General features: G+C 61.1%; 1 protein-coding gene across 1 annotated transcript; it reads left to right on the top strand.

Moving 5' to 3' along the window:
* Positions 1-2,012: 2,012 nt before the first annotated feature.
* Mi-2 (chromodomain-helicase-DNA-binding protein Mi-2 homolog) lies at positions 2,013-20,687 on the top strand. The gene is made up of 32 exons (XM_037232957.1): positions 2,013-2,170; positions 3,669-3,736; positions 3,920-4,039; positions 4,158-4,289; positions 4,572-4,697; positions 5,287-5,523; positions 6,040-6,189; positions 6,609-6,815; positions 7,115-7,299; positions 7,625-7,748; positions 8,575-8,760; positions 9,085-9,236; positions 9,563-9,737; positions 10,250-10,356; positions 10,642-11,206; positions 11,379-11,618; positions 11,900-12,022; positions 12,411-12,598; positions 12,866-13,042; positions 13,571-13,694; positions 13,995-14,312; positions 14,692-14,868; positions 15,231-15,357; positions 15,704-15,780; positions 16,141-16,232; positions 16,588-16,774; positions 17,121-17,312; positions 17,569-17,985; positions 18,404-18,618; positions 18,889-19,174; positions 19,556-19,712; positions 20,203-20,687. The coding sequence occupies exons 1-32, from the start codon at positions 2,134-2,136 to the stop codon at positions 20,403-20,405; spliced, it is 5,871 nt and encodes a 1,956-aa protein (XP_037088852.1). The 5' UTR covers positions 2,013-2,133; the 3' UTR covers positions 20,406-20,687.
* The last annotated feature ends 143 nt before the right edge of the window (positions 20,688-20,830 follow it).

Here is a 20,830-nt window from a genome sequence, read left to right as displayed (position 1 = left end):
TAGCTCGAGCCCCTCTCTTCGCCACTGTTTTTAATCTGAAGGTGTGGTCACGGGCGCTGGAGCCAAAAGAATTATCCTAGTGTGTCGCCCCAATGGTTCCGTGAAAATTACATGCCCGGCAGCCTTTGGCAGCCTGGACTGTTTGGCAGTTGCTTGGAACTGATCCATGTTTACCGTTTTGAGATGGCTGTCCAGACCAATGGCAGGCATTTTAGCGCTGGTTGCTTTCGTCCCCTACTTCACGTGGCGGCGCTAGGTCCCTGGATGGCGTAGGGCCTGGCCAGTTGCGGCAGAAGGAAGAGGGGACGCAACGTCGCTGGTGCACGTCGGGCCAGTTCGTGGTGACTCGTATGGTGAAAAGAGCTGTGCAAGTGGAAGGTCTTAAATAAGTCGATGCTTGCGAGTGAAGGCCTGCTGAGTCTGCCGTGCGAAAGACTATGTTCCTCCCACGGACATCTCACGGAGGGCCAACAGGGTCATGGCTCCCGCCAATGCAATGGCTCAAGGGGGGGGGGGCAGAATGTCACGTTCCTGGGCTTTGAGGACAATCCAGATAACCTCGACTAAATTTGAATTTCTTTCCAGTCAAGCCCATGCTAAATGCTCGGCGGAGAGGAACTGCCCTCATTTGTTCGCGCACCCATGTCCTGTATAGTCGGATATGGTCATGGCATGTCTACGGAGCCTCCAAAGGCGACAAATTGGGACCTGTTGCAGCAAATGTGTGGCGAAAGTTGTGTGCATATACGTGAAACAAAGTCATGGTCCAATGCTGTAAACGCGCAACTTCTTTTGGCGGCTGGCGAAAGGTCTTACAACGCAAATAAACACGCCGGACAAATTCGATGTCATGCAGAACTACGCGTTTATGGTATTAGGCGCGCGGCCAGAACCTTGGCAATGGGGGGGGGGGGGCAGGGTTGGTAAAGGACCTCTTGATGGTAAAAAGCCCCTCCCCCCACTAAAAATGTGCTGGATATGTCCATGTGTTACGGAGGGTATATTTTCATTAACATTTGTTTCCTTTTTTCTTCCATAACTAGAACAAAAGCCGGACGCCATCGCGGAGTAAATTCCAGCTGAATTTTATAGCCAACAAACTAAAAAGTCATGCCTTAGACGATTGCATGAAGTAAATCAACGGCGCTGTCCATGTTACATTGGTTTAGGGGAGGGATGCATCATACCGCATTGGTCCTCCTGACTCGTGTAGTTGGTCCCAGATCGACGGCAGAAATCCGCATTGACGCGACATACCTGATCGCCGTAGGTGGTTCAACAATTGGCACATATGTGAGGTGTCAGAGAACACCTATGTCCAAGCTTGTTAATGTTTGCGTTATTTGGTGCGCGCCGCTTAAAGGCGCTCGCTTTCCCCTCCTGCCCCTGGCGAGCCGTGCGAGGAACGCGACCGTGGGGCCAGGAGAGGATGCAGTAACAGGGATAAGATTCTGGGGGCCGCCGGCGCGAGGACGGACCCCTTGGGCCCCTTGTCAGCACTGGGTCTCCTGTAAGGCGCTGCAGGGTCCTGCCAGAGACTGGGGCCCCGACCAATGTAAATCGCTGGCTCCTGATTTATCCCTGCTTGGGGAGAGCCCTCAGGCCCATACCAGCTGTTATTGGTGGTGCCTGACCAACACAGAGGCCCTTATCGACTCACGGGGCTCTGATCAGCGCGTAGGGCCCTGTGGACGGCATTGAAGTGCCCGGCCCTGCGGGCCGGCCCCTGAACACGACCTCCGGCCAGCCTTTCGAGTCATTAATCATAGGTTCCGAGGTGCCCAAAGGGTCCCTCGGCGCCTTAGGGGGTGCGTGCCCCCTGTGCTCCCTTGCCTGTGCCACTGTATGCAACGCGCTTTGTTACGCGCTTTATTGTTTTCTCCGTTGAAAAATCTAGAAGAATCATGGAAAACCGTAGTGTACGGTTTGTCCGATGACGTCATCGGCCAGCGCTATGTGCCCGACAGGGGACCAATGAGAAGCGAGAGGCTGCACCGGTGCAGTCGCGGGTCAGAGTGGGCAGGGGGAGCACCTCCGCGTATTCGGTGATTGAACTTGCCGGCTTTTCCCACGTGTGATAGTTGAAGTTAGTTGGTATTCTTTTTACCCATCGAGAGCTTAAGGAGGTGCAGCATGGCTTCAGATACGGAAGACAGCAAGCTCGCGGCAGGTAACATGGACGTATTTTATTGGGAAGGGCCTTAGATAGCGTGTTGTTTTTGTTTTGGTTTAAGCGGTAATTTCTTGTATGAGGCGTTTGTAGGACATTTTTTAAATCGTTTTTTCAAGTTTGAAGGCACTCTGTACCTGAAACTGTAGCTTCCGTATTGATCGAGATTAATGCGGGGTCGTGTCACAAGCCACTTTTTGAGAAGCGGGGTCGTTGTCTCAGCTCAGCTGGGATGTGACGTCATCAATTCGCGGCGGCGCGCGCTGGAAACGGGGCGCGGGAGCCGGTAGCGCCGGTCCCGCGTGCAGCCGGCGGGGTGGGTGGGATGGACAGTCCAATTCATAAGCCGGAAATGGTTCATGGGTGTTTTGTCCCACTGATCTTTGAACTCCCTATGCTAGATTTACTGAAGGGTTGGCAAATAGTGCTTTATCCATTTATCGTAACATGGATATAGCTTCTCCGGGGAACCTTTCAGTGATGATGCCCATGTGAGGTAAAGCAATGCTATCCAGTAGTATATGGTGGGAAGTGAGCTGGGGGGAGGAGGGCTGAATGGTGAAGAAATAATAGCCAATCCTCAAAATACATCAAGAAACTGGTTGACCCCTCACCCCCCTCAGAGTTGACTGGAGCTCCCTGCCCCCCCCCCCCCTCCCCCAACAGAATAGGATACTGCACCCTTGATTTCATCATGTGATGAACTGGATGCATGGACCATGGCCATGGTTATAATGATGTATCATTTGTAGGGGCCTGCACCTCCCCCACTTCAAAACTTTATGCACAATCTTCCAGCCAAAGCATGCTCATGATCAGTCTCAAGAAAGGCATGCAGTGAAGAGATCAGCATGAAAAAGTTAATATGTTGCATGATGATCCTCTCCCACTTCCACCCTCCTGTCAACTCCACCAGAAGTAGAGGAAACCAAAATCTTGGGGTTTAGTTTCCATTCATCATGGGCAAGGTGTGAGTAGAAACCTGTTCAATTATTTTTAGGTTTGGTTTAGCCATTTTCTCTGCTCAGACTCTGCTAACTCATGTGAGGCTACATGTTGCTAAAATTGTTGGGAGGTTTAGTGTCATCTTACTGTCACTAATGCATAATCTGATTAAACCCTATGCTAAATGTCAGAAACCTGAGGGATCACATCTGTGATCTGTGAGAGCTCAAGATGCTGTCTGCATCTGGAGCCGTCAGAGGATGCAGGTAGCTCCTTTTCATTAGCCCTGAAATAAAAAAAACAGCAAAGTTTGGATGAATACCTCAGTTTGCTCTAAATTGCCAGCAGTTAGCATTTGGGTTATCCTTGGTTAAGGACCTCCACAGGTGCAGCCAAAGCCAAACCCCAGGCTGTTGGATGAAACTGGGCCTTTGGAATAGTGAAGCTGGCTTTATCCTCATACCTGCTCATGATTGAGTCATCTGGTTTTGATAATTGTTTTTTGTTAACTAAGCAGAACACAGCTGGTCTTCATATCTGTTACTCATTTCAGATGGTGATGTTGGAGAGGAAGAGGATGCAGTTGGGGAGGAGCAGGCTGCTGACTCTGAAGCTCTACAGGTCAGCAATCATTGGGTGTCTTGTTATGTCATGTTGCTGTGCTGTATGGTGTGCCTATGGTGGGCTTGCACATCCAATTTGAATGTTGCTTTATGCAGCTGGCTGGTTGCTAAAACATGCAGCCAAAGAAATGTGGTTGTTGCAGCCTTTGGGTGACAGACTTTGGCACTTCTTTTTACTCAGGAAGAGGAAGAGGACAATTTTGAACCTGCTGGTAAGAAGCGCAAAAAAGGCAAGAAAAGGAAAGCTAGAGATGACAAGAAAAGTAAGAAGAAGAAGAAGCGGAGGAAGGCTGACAGCGATGTAAGTATTTCACCTTGTGGACACTGCTCTGAGTAACAACCTGAACCACTGATGATCTGTTGTGGGTGCTTTTGATCAGATCTTGTGTGCCCCTTCTCACCGTGTCTGTGCCCACCAGGAGAGCGAAGAGGACAATGACTCGGAGGCTGCCGAGACATCCAAGGCACGCAGGTCGCGGGGACCGTCGGCGGCCGCCAAGCCACTGAGGGAGCAGACCTCAGAGGCCAGCAACATGCCCACCTCAGCAGAGGTGAGGCGACATGGCTGAAACGGCCCACGTCCTAGTGCTCCTGATGTCTGCAGTCCCACTAATGCAGCAGGCATGCAGGCAGCAGGAGCACTGAGAAGGGACCAGAGGCAGGGGCTGTGATCGTGTGAACGGCCACGTGCCGCCCTGTTCGTCTGTGGTCCATGCCGCACCAGACAGCTGTCCTTGGGTAAGATGTGTTGCCCAATCCAGCCATGTGTGACGGCCGTCGGCTGGTCGGAGGCGCGTCGGCGGCGGCGTCTGACGATCCGCGTCCCGCGCCAGGTGTGCGAGACGTTCGGCCTGACCAACGTGGAGCTCGAGTATTCGGACGAGGACTACCAGACGCTCACCACGTACAAGGCCTACCAGCAGCACATCAGGCCGCTCATCACCAAGGAGAACCCCAGGGTCAGTGCAGGCTGTCCCAGGAGAGGGGGCCCTGCCCGGGGTTCGGACAGACCGCCGTGTGCTCCGCGCTACCCCTCACTTTGCTGGGAGTCGAGCTGCTGAGGCGTGAGCTGAGCTGCTGCTGCTCAGAAAGCTGGCTTATGTCCTGATGTCATTAGTTTGTGTGTGTGTGCTTTGCCCCAGACAACTATGCAAGTGCTTGATTGTCTGTAAGCTTTTTTCAACCATTCCAGTGAATTATAACCTATAACCTGTCTGGTCATACCCTGTTGATGGAAATAATTTTGGTCCCCAATTGTTTGACAGAGTGGAAGTAATTCCACAGGTAAACTCCAGCATGCAGGACGACATTCTGTGACTTGCAGTAACTGCTTTTTGCGCCAGGTAGTAGAATGTGGCATTTACCCATCACTGCTATCATCATATGTAGCATTGTCTTAAGCACGCGGAGATAGCAGAAATATCAACTGGCACGCAGGCGAGACGTTGGCTACCGTGTTTCCCATGACGCGGTGCCAGCGTTTCGCCGCGCTCAGCCTGCCCGCCTGCGAGGCTGCAGCCGCTGACGGGCCACTCTGCCGCGCTGCAGGTGCCCATGTCGAAGCAGATGATGCTGGTGGCGGCCAAGTGGCGGGAGTTCACCGCCTCGCAGCCGGCCGAGTCGGCAGCCGCCTCGCCGGCCGAGCCCGACTCGGAGCCCGAGGCCGACCAGGAGCAGGCGCAGGAGGAGGAGCCCGAGCAGGACCAGGACTACGACGTCGAGCAGGAGCCGGAGGTGGTCCGCTCGTCGGCGCGCAGCAGGGGCACCAAGAAGAAGCAGGAAGCCGTGAGTGGCGGTCGTGTCGGGGGCAGTCCTCGTACTGATGTGATTGGGTGAAGCCTGCAGCGTCAGCCTGACGCCAGGCGGTGACGTCGGCAGGCGAGGTGGCTGCAGGTGGCGCCTTCGTGTTCCTGTGGGCATAGTGCACCCGGCATTGTTTCCTAGTCATTTGTCTCACATACACCTGCTGCTGCCCTTGCCCATATAAGTTCAAGTCAGTAACTTCCGGCGTAGTTCGGTCACACCATGTTTTTACGGTCATTGAACTTCTAAACAGAATCTTGTCCTGGGCGCGATTTCACGAAGTGTGGTGTGGCGGGGGGGGGGGGGGGAGGGGTCTGAATAGTGAGGAAGACGAAACCTACCCCACAACAGCCAACGGTCTGATTTCTCCCCAGATTTAACTTACTTCCGAAAGTCGCTTGGCTCCCTGCCATAGCTGAGTACAAAACTACAGCCCAGGTTTTGGCCGTGATTATTTCATACTGTAACAGTTATCCTATTCGTTTTGTTTTGCCGTAGCCGGCGGATGAAGACGAGTACGAGTTCGAGGATGACGACGACTCGGCCAAGAAGAAGCGCTCCAGACGCTCGAAGGCTGGCGGCTCAGCCAAAAAGGGCCGCGTTCCCACGCTCAAGATCAAGTTGGGCAAACGGAAGAAGGGCTCCTCGGTGAGAGGCCACGTCCGGTGATGTTTGCTGACTCTGTATGTTGCTTTCTGGTCCATGTGCTGCTCATGATTAGATGTTGAGGTCTGCCTTCCTGCGTCGCCTCCCGGAATGCTGAATTGCCAGTGTCCGTCAGGTTCATGTGCAGACAACGACCGTCTAAGTATCAGCCGTCCTGGCAGTGGTGGACGGTTGTCAGTGCCCGCGGCACACCACGCACCGTCGTCCGTCATGGCCCCTGCTCTGGTCGGCGCCCTCGACCGTGGAGAAGTGTCGATTGGTCCCGTGCTGCGGTGTGTTGTCGCGTAGTGTCGCGCGAAGTCGGCGGGCACGCGTGTGTCCGGACGGCCGCGCCGACCGGGGGGAGGGGGGGGGGGGCGTGTCCGCACGGCCGCGCTGACCGGAGCGCGTCCGGACGGCAGGACGAGGACTCCGAGGGCGGCAAGGACTCGGACGCCGAGTTCGAGCAGATGCTGGCCGAGGCCGAGGAGGTCAGCAAGAACTCCAACGATAACGACGTACCGCGCCGCAAGGCCAAGACCAAGATCGGCAACAAGAAGAAGCGCAAGAGCAAGAAGCCGGGTCGTGACGAGGAGGGCTACGAGACAGACCACCAGGACTTCTGCGAGGTGAGAGGCCCGTGCATGTGCTCACGTGCATTTGTCTTCATGTAGGCCTGTAACCATTTCTAAGCTTGAAGTCCGGCTGTTTCGACCATATCCATGGTGCTAGCCGCGAAAGCGATCGCCATTGTGCGACATATGGCGCGTGTTTGCACTCCATACCACGATCCCACTCTGGTGACCGACCAGTGGCGCCGCGGATGAGGCTGGGCGCCCCGGGCTCTGCTCCCGGCCATGTCCCACGCGCGCGGCTCGGTCGGGCGCGCCGCCTGACACCGCCTGACACCGGCGTCCGCCGCCCGCAGGTGTGCCAGCAGGGCGGCGAGATCATCCTCTGCGACACGTGCCCCAAGGCGTACCACTTGGTGTGCCTGGAGCCCGAGCTGGAGGAGCCGCCCGAGGGCAAGTGGATGTGCCCCACGTGCGAGCGCGACGGGCCCCCGGAGCGGCCCGACCGACAGTCGGACGACGAGCACCAGGAGTTCTGTCGGTACGGCCGGCCGACACTCGCTCACGGCTGGACGGGGTGGACTGCAGCACGTTTTGGATGTGTTTGAGTGCCGAATAACCGGGGCAGTCGGCAGGCCTATAAGCCGCAAGCATTTTTGTTATAGTGATGATTACATGGCGAATCGCCAGTCGTTGTGTTTGTGTGCAGCATGTGAGACGTGTCTGCTGTATTACCGCTCGTCACCCGCTGCGTGGTGCGTCCAGTGTTCTGCCCGAAGTCTGCAGAGACGGGCGCAGCGGCGGCCGGCTGGTGGCCCACCACCGTCAGCGTGGCGCCTCTGTCCACTCCCTGCGCACTGTTTCAGCACGTGCAAGGACGGCGGGGAGCTGCTGTGCTGTGACATGTGTCCGGCCGCCTACCACACACACTGTCTCAACCCGCCGCTCAAGGAGATCCCGGACGGCGACTGGCGCTGCCCGCGCTGCTCGGTGAGTCAGGCGGCGCCCGCCGGCGGACTCGGGCTCGTTCTCGGTCTCGGTCTCGGCCTCGGCCACGGTCTCGGTCTCGGTCTCGGTCTCGGTCTCGGTCTCGGTCTCAATCTCAATCGAGACGAACTGAGCCCGGCGCCGTCGCTCAAACGTTAGGGCGGAACGCGTGGCCGGTGTCGTGTTAGAAGATACGGGTGAACGCGGCCGGCGGCTCCCTCATCACCACCTGCACAGGATGGCGATGAGGAAGCGTACCGTAGTATCTAATCGCATCGCATCATAGCATCTGAATAGCGCATGTTGGGCTACCCTGGGGGTGTGGCCGGGCTGGCCGCTGACGGCCCGTCCGCGGGCGACGGCTGGGGTGCGGTGGTGAGCCGCTCCCTCCGCCCGTCTGCCGCCGCGTGAGCGTCGGCTGAGGGCCGCCCCGCTGACGGCCCGTCCGCGGGCGACGGCTGGGGTGCGGTGGTGAGCCGCTCCCTCCGCCCGTCTGCGGGCGACGGCTGGGGTGCGGTGGTGAGCCGCTCCCTCCGCCCGTCTGCCGCCGCGTGAGCGTCGGCTGACGGCCGCCCCGCTGACGGCCCGCCCGCTGGCGACGGCCGAGGTGCGGTGGTGAACCGCTCCCTCCGCCCGTCTGCGGACGACGGCCGAGGTGCGGTGGTGAGCCGCTCCCGCCGCCCGTCTGCCGCCGCGTGAGCGTCGGCTGACGGCCGCCCCGCTGACGGCCCGTCCGCGGGCGGCGGCCGGGGTGCGGTGGTGAACCGCTCCCTCTGCCCGTCTGCCGCCGTGTGAGCGTCGGCTGACAGCTGCCCCGCTGCGCCGACAGTGCGAGCCGCTGGCCGGCAAGGTGCAGAAGATCCTCACATGGCGCTGGGTGGAGCCACCCGAGGAGAAGCCGGCCGACCCGGCCGCCGCCGCCTCGCCCAGGAAGAAGCCGCCCCGGCAGCGCGAATACTTCGTCAAGTACCACGAGCAGAGCTACTGGCACTGCGAGTGGGTCTCCGAGCTCCAGGTGGGCTGGCGCCAGGAACCGGCGGCACGACTGATGTGGGCCTCCTGACACTATCAAGATCTTGGTTGTCGTCAATTTCAAGCATTCTTTTAAATGACATGTTAAGCGACGAATTGTATAATCTGTGTTTTTGTGTTGTTAAGTGGAAGACATGTGGCTCTTCGTAGCCACGAGATTGTCCCGAACGCGTGTAATGCGCGTTGTTGGCCGAGTTAGCCGTGGCACGGGGCGCCGTGTGTTCGGTGCTGACTGAGCTCATGGCCGGGAGGTCTCGGACCAGCCGCCACCGTCACGCCGTGTGACGCCGCTCGTTCCCCGCTGCAGCTGGACATTTACCACGCCAGCCTGCTGCGCTTCTACATGCGCAAGTACGACATGGAGGAGCCGCCGACGTTCGAGGACGCCGAGCACACGGAGCACTACCGGCAGAAGCACGTGCAGGACGACCCGCAGCACCTGGAGGAGCGCTTCTACAGGTCCGTCGCCGGCCCGCCGCCGCCGCCGCCGCTTGGAGAGGAGAGGCGCACACCTGCGGCGGCAGGACTTGCGCCGCGCGCCGCGGTCTCTTTACACGGAATGGGAGTGGCGCGAGGGACGTGTGCCCCGCTCACGGGCCGTCCGGGGTCGGGGTGTTAACGCCGCGCTGGGGTCACAGTGCGTCCTGCTAGCCTCCGCCCGGGACGGACATTGCACAGTTTGGCGTGGGTGCCGGGGCGTAGCTGGTGGCTGGAGCCGAGTCCCCGGTGGCGGCCCGTCTGATCTCCCCCTCCCCCTCCCCCCTCTCCACCCCGCCCGTTCTCAGGAACGGCGTGCGTCCCGAGTGGCTGGTGATCCACCGCGTGCTCAACTACCGCACCATCCGCCACGGCGCCGTCCAGTACCTGGTCAAGTGGAAGGACCTCGGGTACGAGTACGCCACCTGGGAGAACGAGGACGCCGACATCACCGGACTACGCGACGAGATCGACGCATATAACGTGAGGCCGGGCGGGGAGAGCGGCCGCGACTCGCCGGCCCAATACGCGTAGACGCACGGGTGGGAAAGCCGGCGGAAAATTGTCACGAGAGGTGAAAATAACCGCTATTGTTGGTTTTGTGTTGGTTTGTTATTGCGTCTTGAAGGGCGCATGCCATGTGATGGAACTAGGTTGCAGGGGTCTCCGATATTGCATTTTCAAAAGGAGAAACTTGAAAAGAGAACAATGAGTTGGTTATCGTTTTCCGAACATGCTCGGCTCGTGTTTGGGGACTGCTGGTGACCAGCATCAAACCAAGCTTCAGTCGTCTGCTAACTGGGTGCGGTTGTCCGTCGGTTTCCTCTAATGTACGCGTATGTAGTGCTGCCGGCGGTGGCCTCAGCGCCGCACGTCTGGCTGTGCCGCGCCGCGTCCTGTGCGCTGCGATAGCTCAGCCGTGCCCCAGAGCGAGACCGGCGCCTTCCGTGCGGTCCATCGGTGGCGCTGACCGCACCGTCGCGCCCCGCCGACAGGACCTGCACGCCGTCATGTCCGGCGAGCCCTCCTCCAAGAAGGGCAAGAAGAAGGGCAAGCGCAGCAAGCACCGGGACGCCGACGAGGACGAGGACGGACGCAAGAGGTACGCGGGCCCGCCGCGCCGGCGGAACACGGCCGGGGCGCTGTGACTGCTGTTGCTGACGGACAACGTCTCACGGCAGGGTTCTGAGACGCGTGCTGGTGTTGTCCTCCGCGATTGCTCTTCGTGTGTCTGAGCCGTAGACCAGTCGCCGATGTTTGCTACCCGCCGGTGCGTGTGCGCCTTGTTTTCGCGTGTGCCATGTTCTCGTGTGTGATGACGTCACGTGTGATGGGGTGGGGCTGGCCGGCTGCTCCGTGCTGACGCCCCGGCGCCTGCCCCCGCCAGGCGGTACACGCTGCCGCCGGAGCGGCCCATGCGCGACACCAACCGGCGCTGGGACAAGCAGCCAGAGTACCTGGAGTGCACCAAGATGACGCTGCACGACTACCAGATGGAGGGCCTCAACTGGCTGCGCTTTTCCTGGGGCAACGGCACGGACACCATCCTGGCCGACGAGATGGGCCTGGGCAAGACTATTCAGACGATCGTCTTCCTGTACTCGCTCTACAAGGAGGGCCACTCCAAGGGCCCGTTCCTGATCGCCGTGCCGCTCAGCACGCTGGTGAACTGGGAGCGGGAGTTCGAGACCTGGGCGCCGGAGTTTTACGTGGTGACCTACGTGGGCGACAAGGACGCGCGCGTCACCATCCGCGAGCACGAGCTCAGCTTCGAGGAGGGCGCCACGCGCGGCGGGGGCAAGGCGTCGCGCGTGCGCACCAACAACATCAAGTTCCACGTGCTGCTGACGTCGTACGAGCTGATCTCGATCGACAACGCGTGCCTGGGCAGCATCGACTGGGAGGTGCTGGTCGTGGACGAGGCTCACCGGCTGAAGAACAACCAGTCCAAGGTGAGGGCGCTGGTGCCGGGCGCGGGCGAGGCCGGCCCGGAGGGCGGGGCGTCGTGATGGTACGGGACGGTGGCGTGAAGTGGGGTGCAGCCCACCCGAACTGGGGTCTGTCCGCCGGTCATGGTACGGTGGCTGATGACCACTAATGACACGCTCTACCGATCTTTTTCAGTTCTTCAAGATCCTGGCTGGCTACAAGCTAGCCTACAAGCTGCTACTGACGGGTACGCCTCTGCAGAACAACCTGGAGGAGCTGTTCCACCTGCTCAACTTCCTATGTCCAGAGAAGTTCCAGGACCTGCTGGCCTTCCAGAACGAGTTCGCCGACATCGCCAAGGAGGAGCAGATCAAGAAGCTGCACGAGATGCTGGGTCCGCACATGCTGCGCCGCTTGAAGGCCGACGTGCTCAAGGTGAGTGGCGCAGCTCCCCGGCCGGCCGGTGGTGCGGCGCCACGTGCCGGTGGGGCGTGTTACGGCGCCCGGCGGCGGCCGCGGCTGCGGCAGCTGATAGGTGTGTGCCGGGCCACTTGGGTGAAGTTACATTGTGGCCACGTGTTGTACGCCGCGTGCGATGTTTTTGTGCAGAACGGCTCGTATGTGCTCCCGTCTAAATGGTGACCATTTGTTCTTCACTTTCGTGTATTCGTGCTATTGGTTTCACTGGCTTACCTGATGTTCAAATCCGTCCTCAGAACATGCCGTCCAAGTCGGAGTTCATCGTGCGTGTGGAGCTGTCGGCCATGCAGAAGAAGTACTACAAGTACATCCTGACCCGCAACTTCGAGGCTCTGAACTCGAAGTCGGGCGGTCAGCAGGTCAGCTCGGGTCATCTGGGCACTCCTCGGGGCACCCGCGGGGCGCGGCCGTCGCCCTGATCCGCCGTATAGCTGTACCGGCTGGACATGTGTGTGGCCTATTTCTCCAATGTGGCCACTGTTGTGAGATGGCTATGTAATCCATTTAGCTGGATGTCACCGGTTCATATGTTGTGTCCTACTTTCTAGCATAGCTGGAATTCCTGATATGCTACCTCAAAAGGTGTCGGCGGATGAATTGAGCACTTGTTACTCGAGGGGCAAAGCAGAGAGCACTGTATGACGATACACAGGACACAGTGATTTAGATCTAAGGTGATCTCTGGTCTCTAGTTTACCCGGTATACAACTGGTCACCAGTCTGTAAAGGAATATGCCGCCCTCGTAGATGTCGCTGCTGAACGTGATGATGGAGCTGAAGAAGTGCTGCAACCACCCGTACCTGTTCAGCGTAGCCTCCAACGAGGCGCCCAAGCTGGCCAACGGCATGTACGAGACGGACGCCGTCACCAAGTCCAGCGGCAAGCTCGTCCTGCTCTCCAAGATGCTGGAGAAGCTGAAAAACGATGGCCACAGGTCAGAAGCGCCGGCGGCAGCTGACGCGGCCGCTGGCACGCTCAGTCGACAGGGAACATAGCCGGGCGCGTGGGCGTCTCGTGGCCGTCCACACTGCCAGGAGGCAGGGCGGCTCGTGGTGGCGCCAACACTCTGTATGATTGCTAGCGGTGGTGTCGCTGACGGGAATCATGCGTAGCGGGTGGCGGGTGCTCACCTGTCGCGGCGGCGCGGCTGGCGGGCTGAAAGTGACCGCGCCGGTGTGACGCGCCCTTTTCCGGCCGGCAGGGTGCTGATCTTCTCGCAGATGACCAAGATGCTGGACATCCTGGAGGACTTCTGCGAGGGCATGGGCTACAAGTACGAGCGCATCGACGGCGGCATCACGGGCGCGCTGCGGCAGGACGCCATCGACCGCTTCAACGCGCAGGGCGCGCAGGCCTTCGTCTTCCTGCTGTCGACCAGGTGACGGCGGCGGGGAGGGAGGAAGGACGACCGCTGTCGACCAGGCGCGGGCGGCGGGGAGGGAGGGAGGGAGGACCGCTGTCGACCAGGCGCGGGCGGCGGGGAGGGAGAGAGGGAGGACCGCTGTCGACCAGGTGCGGGCGGCGGGGAGGGAGAGAGGGAGGACCGCTATCGACACTCGGATGCCGTCCGGACGTGGTGGGGTGGTGGGGACAGCGCCGATGCCTCGCTGCGGTTCCGTTCCGGTAGACGACGGACGCAGAGATGCGTGTCCGCCGGGCTGGAGGCCGGTGGGGTCGCTTCTGGACAGCCTTCATTTGTCTGGTCTTCTTATAGTGTTGGTTAATATTGGTTAGGCGTTTGGAACTCGTTAACGCGGTCCGTTGGTGTCGTTCGCGCACCGGGCACTGAGGGACGTAGTGGTTCAGCGCCGAGTGGCGCGATGGCACGCCGCGAGCTGCCTGCGAGAATGACTGACGCGTCTGGCAGCGAGTCGCGGTCCATCATCTGACCGTTGTGTGTCGGCAGGGCGGGCGGTCTGGGCATCAACCTGGCCACGGCCGACACCGTCATCATCTACGACAGCGACTGGAACCCGCACAACGACATCCAGGCGTTCTCGCGCGCCCACAGGATCGGCCAGACCAGCAAGGTGCGGGCTCCCGGCCGGCCGGCGGCGCTGCCCGCCAGCTGCAGATCAGCGGGCCTGCTACGTGGGGGAGGGGGGGGGGGGGGATATTGGCGGGAGGTCTCTTAGTTGAAGGTGCGTACGGTGCGCTATTGTGTCCGCCAGAGGCGTGACGTTGTTCAGAAGTCGGTGGCACAAGCCGTCGTGTGCAGCCCAGGGACTGGTCTGATTTTGATGATGGGCGGGTTGGTGGTATAAGACAGAGTCAGCTGCGTATGAGCGGGCTGCTGTGGTGGATCGTTGACGCCGAACTTGTGGCTTCAGGTGATGATCTACCGCTTCGTCACGCGCAACTCTGTGGAGGAGCGGGTCACCCAGGTGGCCAAGAAGAAGATGATGCTGACCCACCTGGTGGTGCGCCCCGGCATGGGTGGCAAGGGCACCAACCTCAGCAAGAAGGACCTGGACGACATCCTCAAGTTCGGCACTGAGGAGCTCTTCAAGGAGGACGAGAACAACCCCGACGGGCCTGAGAACGAGATCCACTACGACGACGCGGCCGTGGGCGCCCTGCTTGACCGCTCCCAGGCCGGCATCGAGGAGAAGGCCGAGTGGAGCAACGAGTACCTCTCCAGCTTCAAGGTGATGATGCCGCCGCGCGCTCACCGGCGCGGTCCGCTCGCCCTCACCCTTGCAGGAACTCTTTGTACCTCCTCTTACCGAGGGTGGGATTGGAGGCTGTGTGTGCGAAATCAGTGCGTTCAAAACTAGTCGCTTGCTGCATGCGATTAGGATGTTCCAATGGCCTACAAGGATGCAGCTTTCTCGTTATGTTTCGACCTTTGTTTTTCTGTTTCAAACGCGCAAGCGGGACGAATTTCTTGGCCAAACGCTGCAGCGTAAGATGGCCGCCTTCAGTCCATGCCGTCTCGTGGCCTGGCCGTGTCGGTCGGGGCCGGTGTGCCGTGTGGCCCGCTCGGGGCGTGGTGGCCGCCGCTGACCGTCGGCGCCGCGCCGTCAGGTGGCCACCTACGCCACCAAGGAGGGCGCCGAGGAGGAGGAGGACCTGGAGGTGATCAAGCAGGAGGCGGACAACACCGACCCGCAGTACTGGGAGAAGCTGCTGCGCCACCACTACGAGCAGCAGCAGGAGGACCTGGCGCGCACGCTCGGGAAGGGCAAGCGCGTCCGCAAACAGGTGCGTCCGCGCCGGCGGCGGGCTCGCAGAGTCTGGAGGAGTCAGCGACACGCCGGCATAGCGTGCGCCCGGACTCCGGGCCGCTTCAGCATGCTCGTCATTGTTTAGTTGAGTTAACCGGTCATGTTCTCCAGCGCGGGATGTGTCAAAGTTAGGTTGCTGGACCCTTGCGTTAACTGAGGGTGGCAAGTGTTGGGAAGAGGGTGAGGTGTGTGGAAGGTGTGTGTGAAAGCGCCTGGAGGTGTGTGGAGTAGGTGATATTGCAGGAGGGCGTCTGTTGTCCGGTGCTGCGCAGCTGGCGGTGGCTCAGGCATGCCTCTGGTCCCTCACCCCATCTGACCTCACCTGACGCCTGCCCTCAGGTCAACTACAACGACACGAACGACGGCAGGGAGGACGGCAACTGGCAGGGCGAGAACCCGTCCGACTACAACTCTGACTTCTCGGTGCCGACCGACGATCAGGACAGCGACGCTGACCTGGACGACGGTGGGTGGCGGCGTGTGGCGGCGCACTGTCCGGCACCCCCGCCGCGCTTGCTGGCTCGTGGGAGAGGGGGAGGAGGCTCAGTTTGCTGACGATCTGTCGCATGCACTGTGTCATAGGTGATGTCGTCACGTCGTCGTTATGTCATAGTTTATCTGCTAGTTGCCGCGCCATTTGCCTCACCATCACGGTTCTCCGCACTCCCAAATGATGTCATAACCTCAGCGGGCATAGCTGGGCTACGTAGTAGTACGCTCGGGCGGTCCATCGTACCGTGCCTTTCCCGTCCATGTGTGTATGTGCTCGCGCACATTGCTGTGCCGTGACGTGCGGTACGGTCGTTCGACAGACCGGCGCCGCCGCCGCGGCGACGCCCGGGACCGGCCGCTGCCGCCGCTGCTGGCCCGCGTCGGCGGCAACATCGAGGTGAGTGTCGTCGCGCCGCGCCCGGCCCCGGCGCCGGCTGACGCGGCAGCGGCCGTGGGAAGCGCGCGTCTCGAGCCGAGGGGAGCGTGGTCAGCGTCGAGGGCGTGCGCCTTGGGACAGGGCGGGCGGGATGGGACGGCCGGTCGCCTGCGCGGGCCGGACGGACCGGCGACGCGCCGACCCACGCCGGACAGCAGTGGCCGCCGCCACCCGAGGCCTTTTAGGCGGCTGGCTCCGAAGCCTCGATGTCAGCTGCAAAGGCGGCCTCGGACAGTGGAGAGCGAGGCCGGCCGCTGACGCCGCCTGACGGGGCGCTGCGCTGTGGGCGTGGTGGTTACATGCCTGCTCTGTGCCCGCCAGGTGTTGGGGTTCAACGCCCGGCAGCGCAAGGCGTTCCTGAACGCCATCATGCGCTGGGGTATGCCGCCACAGGACGCCTTCAACTCGCAGTGGTGAGTTACGATGTAATGCGTGTGGCGCGACTTGTACCAACCAAACAGCGCCCGGCCATGTGAAAAGATATGCTAATGTTGCTGGTTTCGTCAGTTGTTCTGCCGAGTGTGGTGAAAACACATCCTTGTGGCTGGCCGGTTCCAGCAGGCTCTTAAGTGGTCTGCACAGCAGTCAGCAGGGTCGCACAGGAGGAGATTGTTCGTAGTGAGGCGAAATGTTCGAAAAACACGCTCCTGACACGGAATTGTGCTGCGGCCAGCCTCCCCTCGTCCGGAGAACCACTGCTGTGGCTGACCGACCTGACCTGACGGGACCTGACCTGACCTGACCTGACCCGTCCGTCCGCTCCGCCAGGCTGGTGCGTGACCTGCGTGGCAAGTCAGAGCGCAACTTCCGCGCCTACGTGTCGCTCTTCATGCGGCACCTGTGCGAGCCGGGCGCCGACAACGCCGACACGTTCGCCGACGGCGTGCCGCGCGAGGGCCTCAGCCGCCAGCACGTGCTCACGCGTGTCGGCATAATGTCACTCATCCGCAAGAAGGTACGGCGGGACGGCGGCCCGGGTGTGCTGCGGTGCCGGGGCGTGCTGGGCGCGGTGTGCTGACCTGGTGTGGCGGACGGCAGCCACCAAATGTGCTGGGTCTGAGGCCAGTGGTGCCGCGATCCTTGAGAGAAAGGATGCGTACATGAGGGAGAGGATGGGAGGCTGGTGTACTGCCGCTGTGTCCTAACGACGTCATCTCCGGCGCCGACCAGAGCTGACCGCGCTGCCGTTGTCTGTACCGTCCTGGCGTGACACGCCTGGTCTCCGTGGCTGAGCCTGACCGCGTTGCCGTCGTCTGTACCGCCCTGGCGTGACACGCCTGGTCTCCGTGTCTGGGCGGCAGGTCCAGGAGTTTGAGGCGGTCAACGGCAGCTTCTCGGTGCCGGAGCTGATGGAGCGGCGCCCGGCGGTGCCCGTCCTGCTGCCGCCCACCGGCGCCTCCTCGGCGGCCACCTCCGACCAGACGTCAGCGCAGACCTCGGCCTCGGCCACGCCGGCTACGTCCGCCGCCCCCAGCCCCGCCCCGCCCCCGCAGGTCAGTGACGGGCGCCGGGCGTGGTCCGCCGCGCCTTCTTCACGCGATGGCACACGCAGATCGGTCGCGATGTGACCGTGAAAGCCCACTGTTTGAGAATGGGACAATGCTGTAGTCGGTCGTACGGCTTTTTAGCACGCTTATTGCTGTCACTCGCGCTGTGACGCGTGCTCTGCACCGATGGCGTGCTTGTTGCTGATCACACGCGGTGACGAACTGCCCTCGAGGATGCTGAGATGCGGTTTCGTCATTTCAGAATGGTGAAAAGAAGGAAGAAGCCGAGGAGGAGAAGAAGGTAGACAAGGAGGTTAGCAAGGAGGCCAGCAAGGAAGCCGACAAGGAGCCGTCACCCGCCGGGGAGGAAGTCAAGAAAGAGAAGGTTGACGAGGCGCCAGAGAAGGCGGAGGAGGCGCCGAAGCCGACCAAGGAGGAGGCGGAGACCACGGAGAAGTCCGAGCCGATGGAGACGGACGTGAAGAAGGAGGAGGCCGACACAGAGAGCAAGCCCAACGAGCAGGGAGACGGAGTGAAGGCCGAGCCCGCGGAACCGGCAGCCGCCAAGGACTCCGCCGATGCTAAGGAGCCCGAGGAGAAGAAGCCCGAGGATGCCGCCAAAAAGGACGACGAAAAGAAGGAAGAAAAGAAGGAGGTAGTGAAAGACGACAAGAAAGAGGTAGGTTGTGTCAAAACTAGTACTTATGATTAGAGCATTGTTCTCATGTGTTTGTTGGTTTATTGTTATGCTGTAGCATATTTCTGACGGAATTCCAACCATCATGCTGGTTTGATGCACGAAGGAAATAGGCACCAGGTTCCAGTTCGCGCTATGACGTCACTGATTCGGCTTGACGCCAGCGCGCACCGCGCTTTACAGCTCACCAATATTTTTCTAGGGGCCAGCATTCTGCCAGCGGTTCTGCTGGCGTGGCATGTGTGGTGGTCATCGGTGATTGTGATGTAACCGTACGAATGTTTGGATTGACCATCCCGGCGCGCCGCGCGCTCGCCTCTCCTGCCGCTATCCCCCCCCCCCCCCCCCCCCCCCCCCCCCGGCATCCGCCCGTGCTCTGACCCGTGCGGTGCCCCGGCAGGAGAAGAAGTCACCGCCGCGACCCAAGCACAAGTTCATGTTCAACATCGCCGACGGCGGCTTCACCGAGCTGCACACGCTGTGGGTGAACGAGGAGAAGGCGGCGGTGCCGGGCCGCGAGTACGAGATCTGGCACCGCCGGCACGACTACTGGCTGCTGGCCGGCATCGTGGTGCACGGCTACGGCCGCTGGCAGGACATCCAGAACGACGTGAGGTGAGGCGGCTGGGGCCCGGCCGGGGCGGGGCGGGGCTGGCGCGGCACGGGGCCGAACCCAGACTGCCGCCGCTCCAGTCTCGACTTTTGAAAACCACGCGATGTGGTGAGATTGTGCTCTTCCTTTCCTGTGTCGCTGTCGTCCGTTCACATGACTACGTTACGGCTTCCGTTCATGCTGCGTTCGCCCCGCTTTCCTTGTCGCCCTTCGTCTGCCGCTTGGCCGCCCATGAAGGCCGCGAATCCAATGACCGGACCCCGTGTCAGCAGATTCGCCATCATCAACGAGCCGTTCAAGATGGACGTCGGCAAGGGCAACTTCCTCGAGATCAAGAACAAGTTCCTGGCGCGGCGGTTCAAGCTGCTGGAGCAGGCCCTGGTGATAGAGGAGCAGCTGCGACGGGCGGCCTACCTCAACCTCACACAGGAGTCGAACCACCCGGCCATGGCGCTCAACGCCCGCTTCGCCGAAGTCGAGTGTCTGGCTGAGAGCCATCAGCACCTCAGCAAGGAGAGCCTGGCCGGCAACAAGCCCGCCAACGCTGTCCTGCACAAGGTGGGAGCGCCTTGTGCACGGAGGCACGCTTTGCGGCGGCAGGTGGCGCCGTGATGGATACGTCTCTTGCATCCGGCTGTAAAACCCATCCGATTAGCGGCCTTTGGGCCGGGCTATACGATGACGCGAAGCACTGATAAGGTCTCGATTTAGCTGGATGCGGTGTGCACGCGCGCGCGGTCTCACGGAGCTGTTGGGGTTTTGCTCCTCTTGCTTCTGTGGTATAAGGCTGTTGATGCATGTCTCAGATCAATTGAAACGCTTTTCATTGTGCTTTGCCTGCCTTTGAATGTCGAGCTTGCCCGTGTCGGTCAGATCCGCCGCCTAACGGTGTGGATGCGCCGCGGCCTGTGGTTCCTGACGCCTCGCCCGCCCTCCCAGGTGCTGAACCAGCTGGAGGAGCTGCTGACGGACATGCGGTCTGATGTAACCCGGCTGCCGGCGTCGCTGGCGCGGATCCCTCCCGTGGCGCAGCGACTGCAGATGTCGGAGCGCTCCATTCTGTCCCGGCTGGCAGCCGGCACCGCCGCCCACCCCGGTCAGTGCTGTCCCCCCCCCCCCCTCGTCCCGGGGCCGGGGTCGTGTTGTTTACCGCCGTTCGCAGGCGGCGAGCGGGGCCCCCAGCAGGATCGTCAGGTGTCTATGTGGGGCGCAACACCGGCCAGCGCGTTTGGCTCGGTACCGCGTACAACGTGGCCTGCTGGCCGCTTCTACCGCATTGCAGCGAGTCGTGGCTCACCGCCGCCGCGCCGTGGGCAACTCCTTAGACTTAGCTGCCGTGTCTAAGACGCTCGGTGTGACCGGTTTTTCTTAAATCTGGCCAGTGAATGTTAAGTTGGCATGCATTACGAGTTCTTTTATTTTGGACAAACCACTTCGTGTAGTTCCCAATTAACGACATTGCTGCTTCTGGTCGTCCGGCACAGCACGCTGTCACGCAGCTGTGAGTGCGGACAGTGCGTCGGCTCGGCCACCGTCCCGCAGCCGTGTCGCGTGACCTGACCTCGGTTCCGGCCCTCTGTGCGCAGGCGCCGACGCGACCCCGCAGTTCCCGGCGGGTCTGCAGGCGCAGTACGCCGGCCTGAACCTGGCGGCGCTCCGGCCGCAGTACTCGGTGCCCGGCATGTCGGCGCCCTCGCACCCGGCCTTCCCCGGCCAGACGACCGGCGCCGCCGCCGCCGCAGCCGCGGCTGCAGCCGCGGCCGCCACCGCGCCGGCCGCCGACAAATGAGCGACCGGCACCGGCGCCCTGTCTGTCCGTGTGGGGACCTCGCGCTGGGGCTGGACTCGCTCTCGCGCGGCGCCGGGACGGTTCGAACACATCACTTCACCGCTACTGTAGACGGAGCGCGAGTGTGGCGGCCGGCGGCGCGCCCGACATAGTCGGTGTGCGCGCGTCGCCCGTGTCGCCGGTGTTGGAGCTCGATGTCCGGGCGACCGGCCGGGCCGCACTGGTCTGGCTGGGCTCGCCCGTGTTCACAACTCTCTGTTAATAAACAGGCACCATTGTCGATGGACTGTGTCTGGGACGGCATGCGTGGTGACGACGCTTGTTGGGAGCTGCGGCGTGCGAAGTGGGAGGCGATGCCATGTGAAGCGATCTGTCATGCCGCGCGCATCTCCGCGCGAAAGTCACTGGACAGTCACCGGACCCCT

The sequence above is a fragment of the Pollicipes pollicipes genome, unplaced genomic scaffold, assembly GCF_011947565.3.
Source record: "Pollicipes pollicipes isolate AB1234 unplaced genomic scaffold, Ppol_2.1 Scaffold_7231;HRSCAF=8579_pilon_pilon_pilon, whole genome shotgun sequence".
Classification (NCBI taxonomy): Eukaryota; Metazoa; Arthropoda; class Thecostraca; order Pollicipedomorpha; family Pollicipedidae; genus Pollicipes; species Pollicipes pollicipes.
This window is presented reverse-complemented; position numbering and strand designations above follow the sequence as displayed.

Coding starts and splice junctions, on each gene's coding strand:
- Mi-2 (XM_037232957.1), top strand. CDS start 2,134: ATGGCTTCAGATACGGAAGACAGCAAGCTCGCGGCAG. Junction 4,290..4,571: donor ACATGCCCACCTCAGCAGAG/GTGAGGCGACAT, acceptor GTCCCGCGCCAG/GTGTGCGAGACGTTCGGCCT. Junction 19,713..20,202: donor CGGCACCGCCGCCCACCCCG/GTCAGTGCTGTC, acceptor CTCTGTGCGCAG/GCGCCGACGCGACCCCGCAG.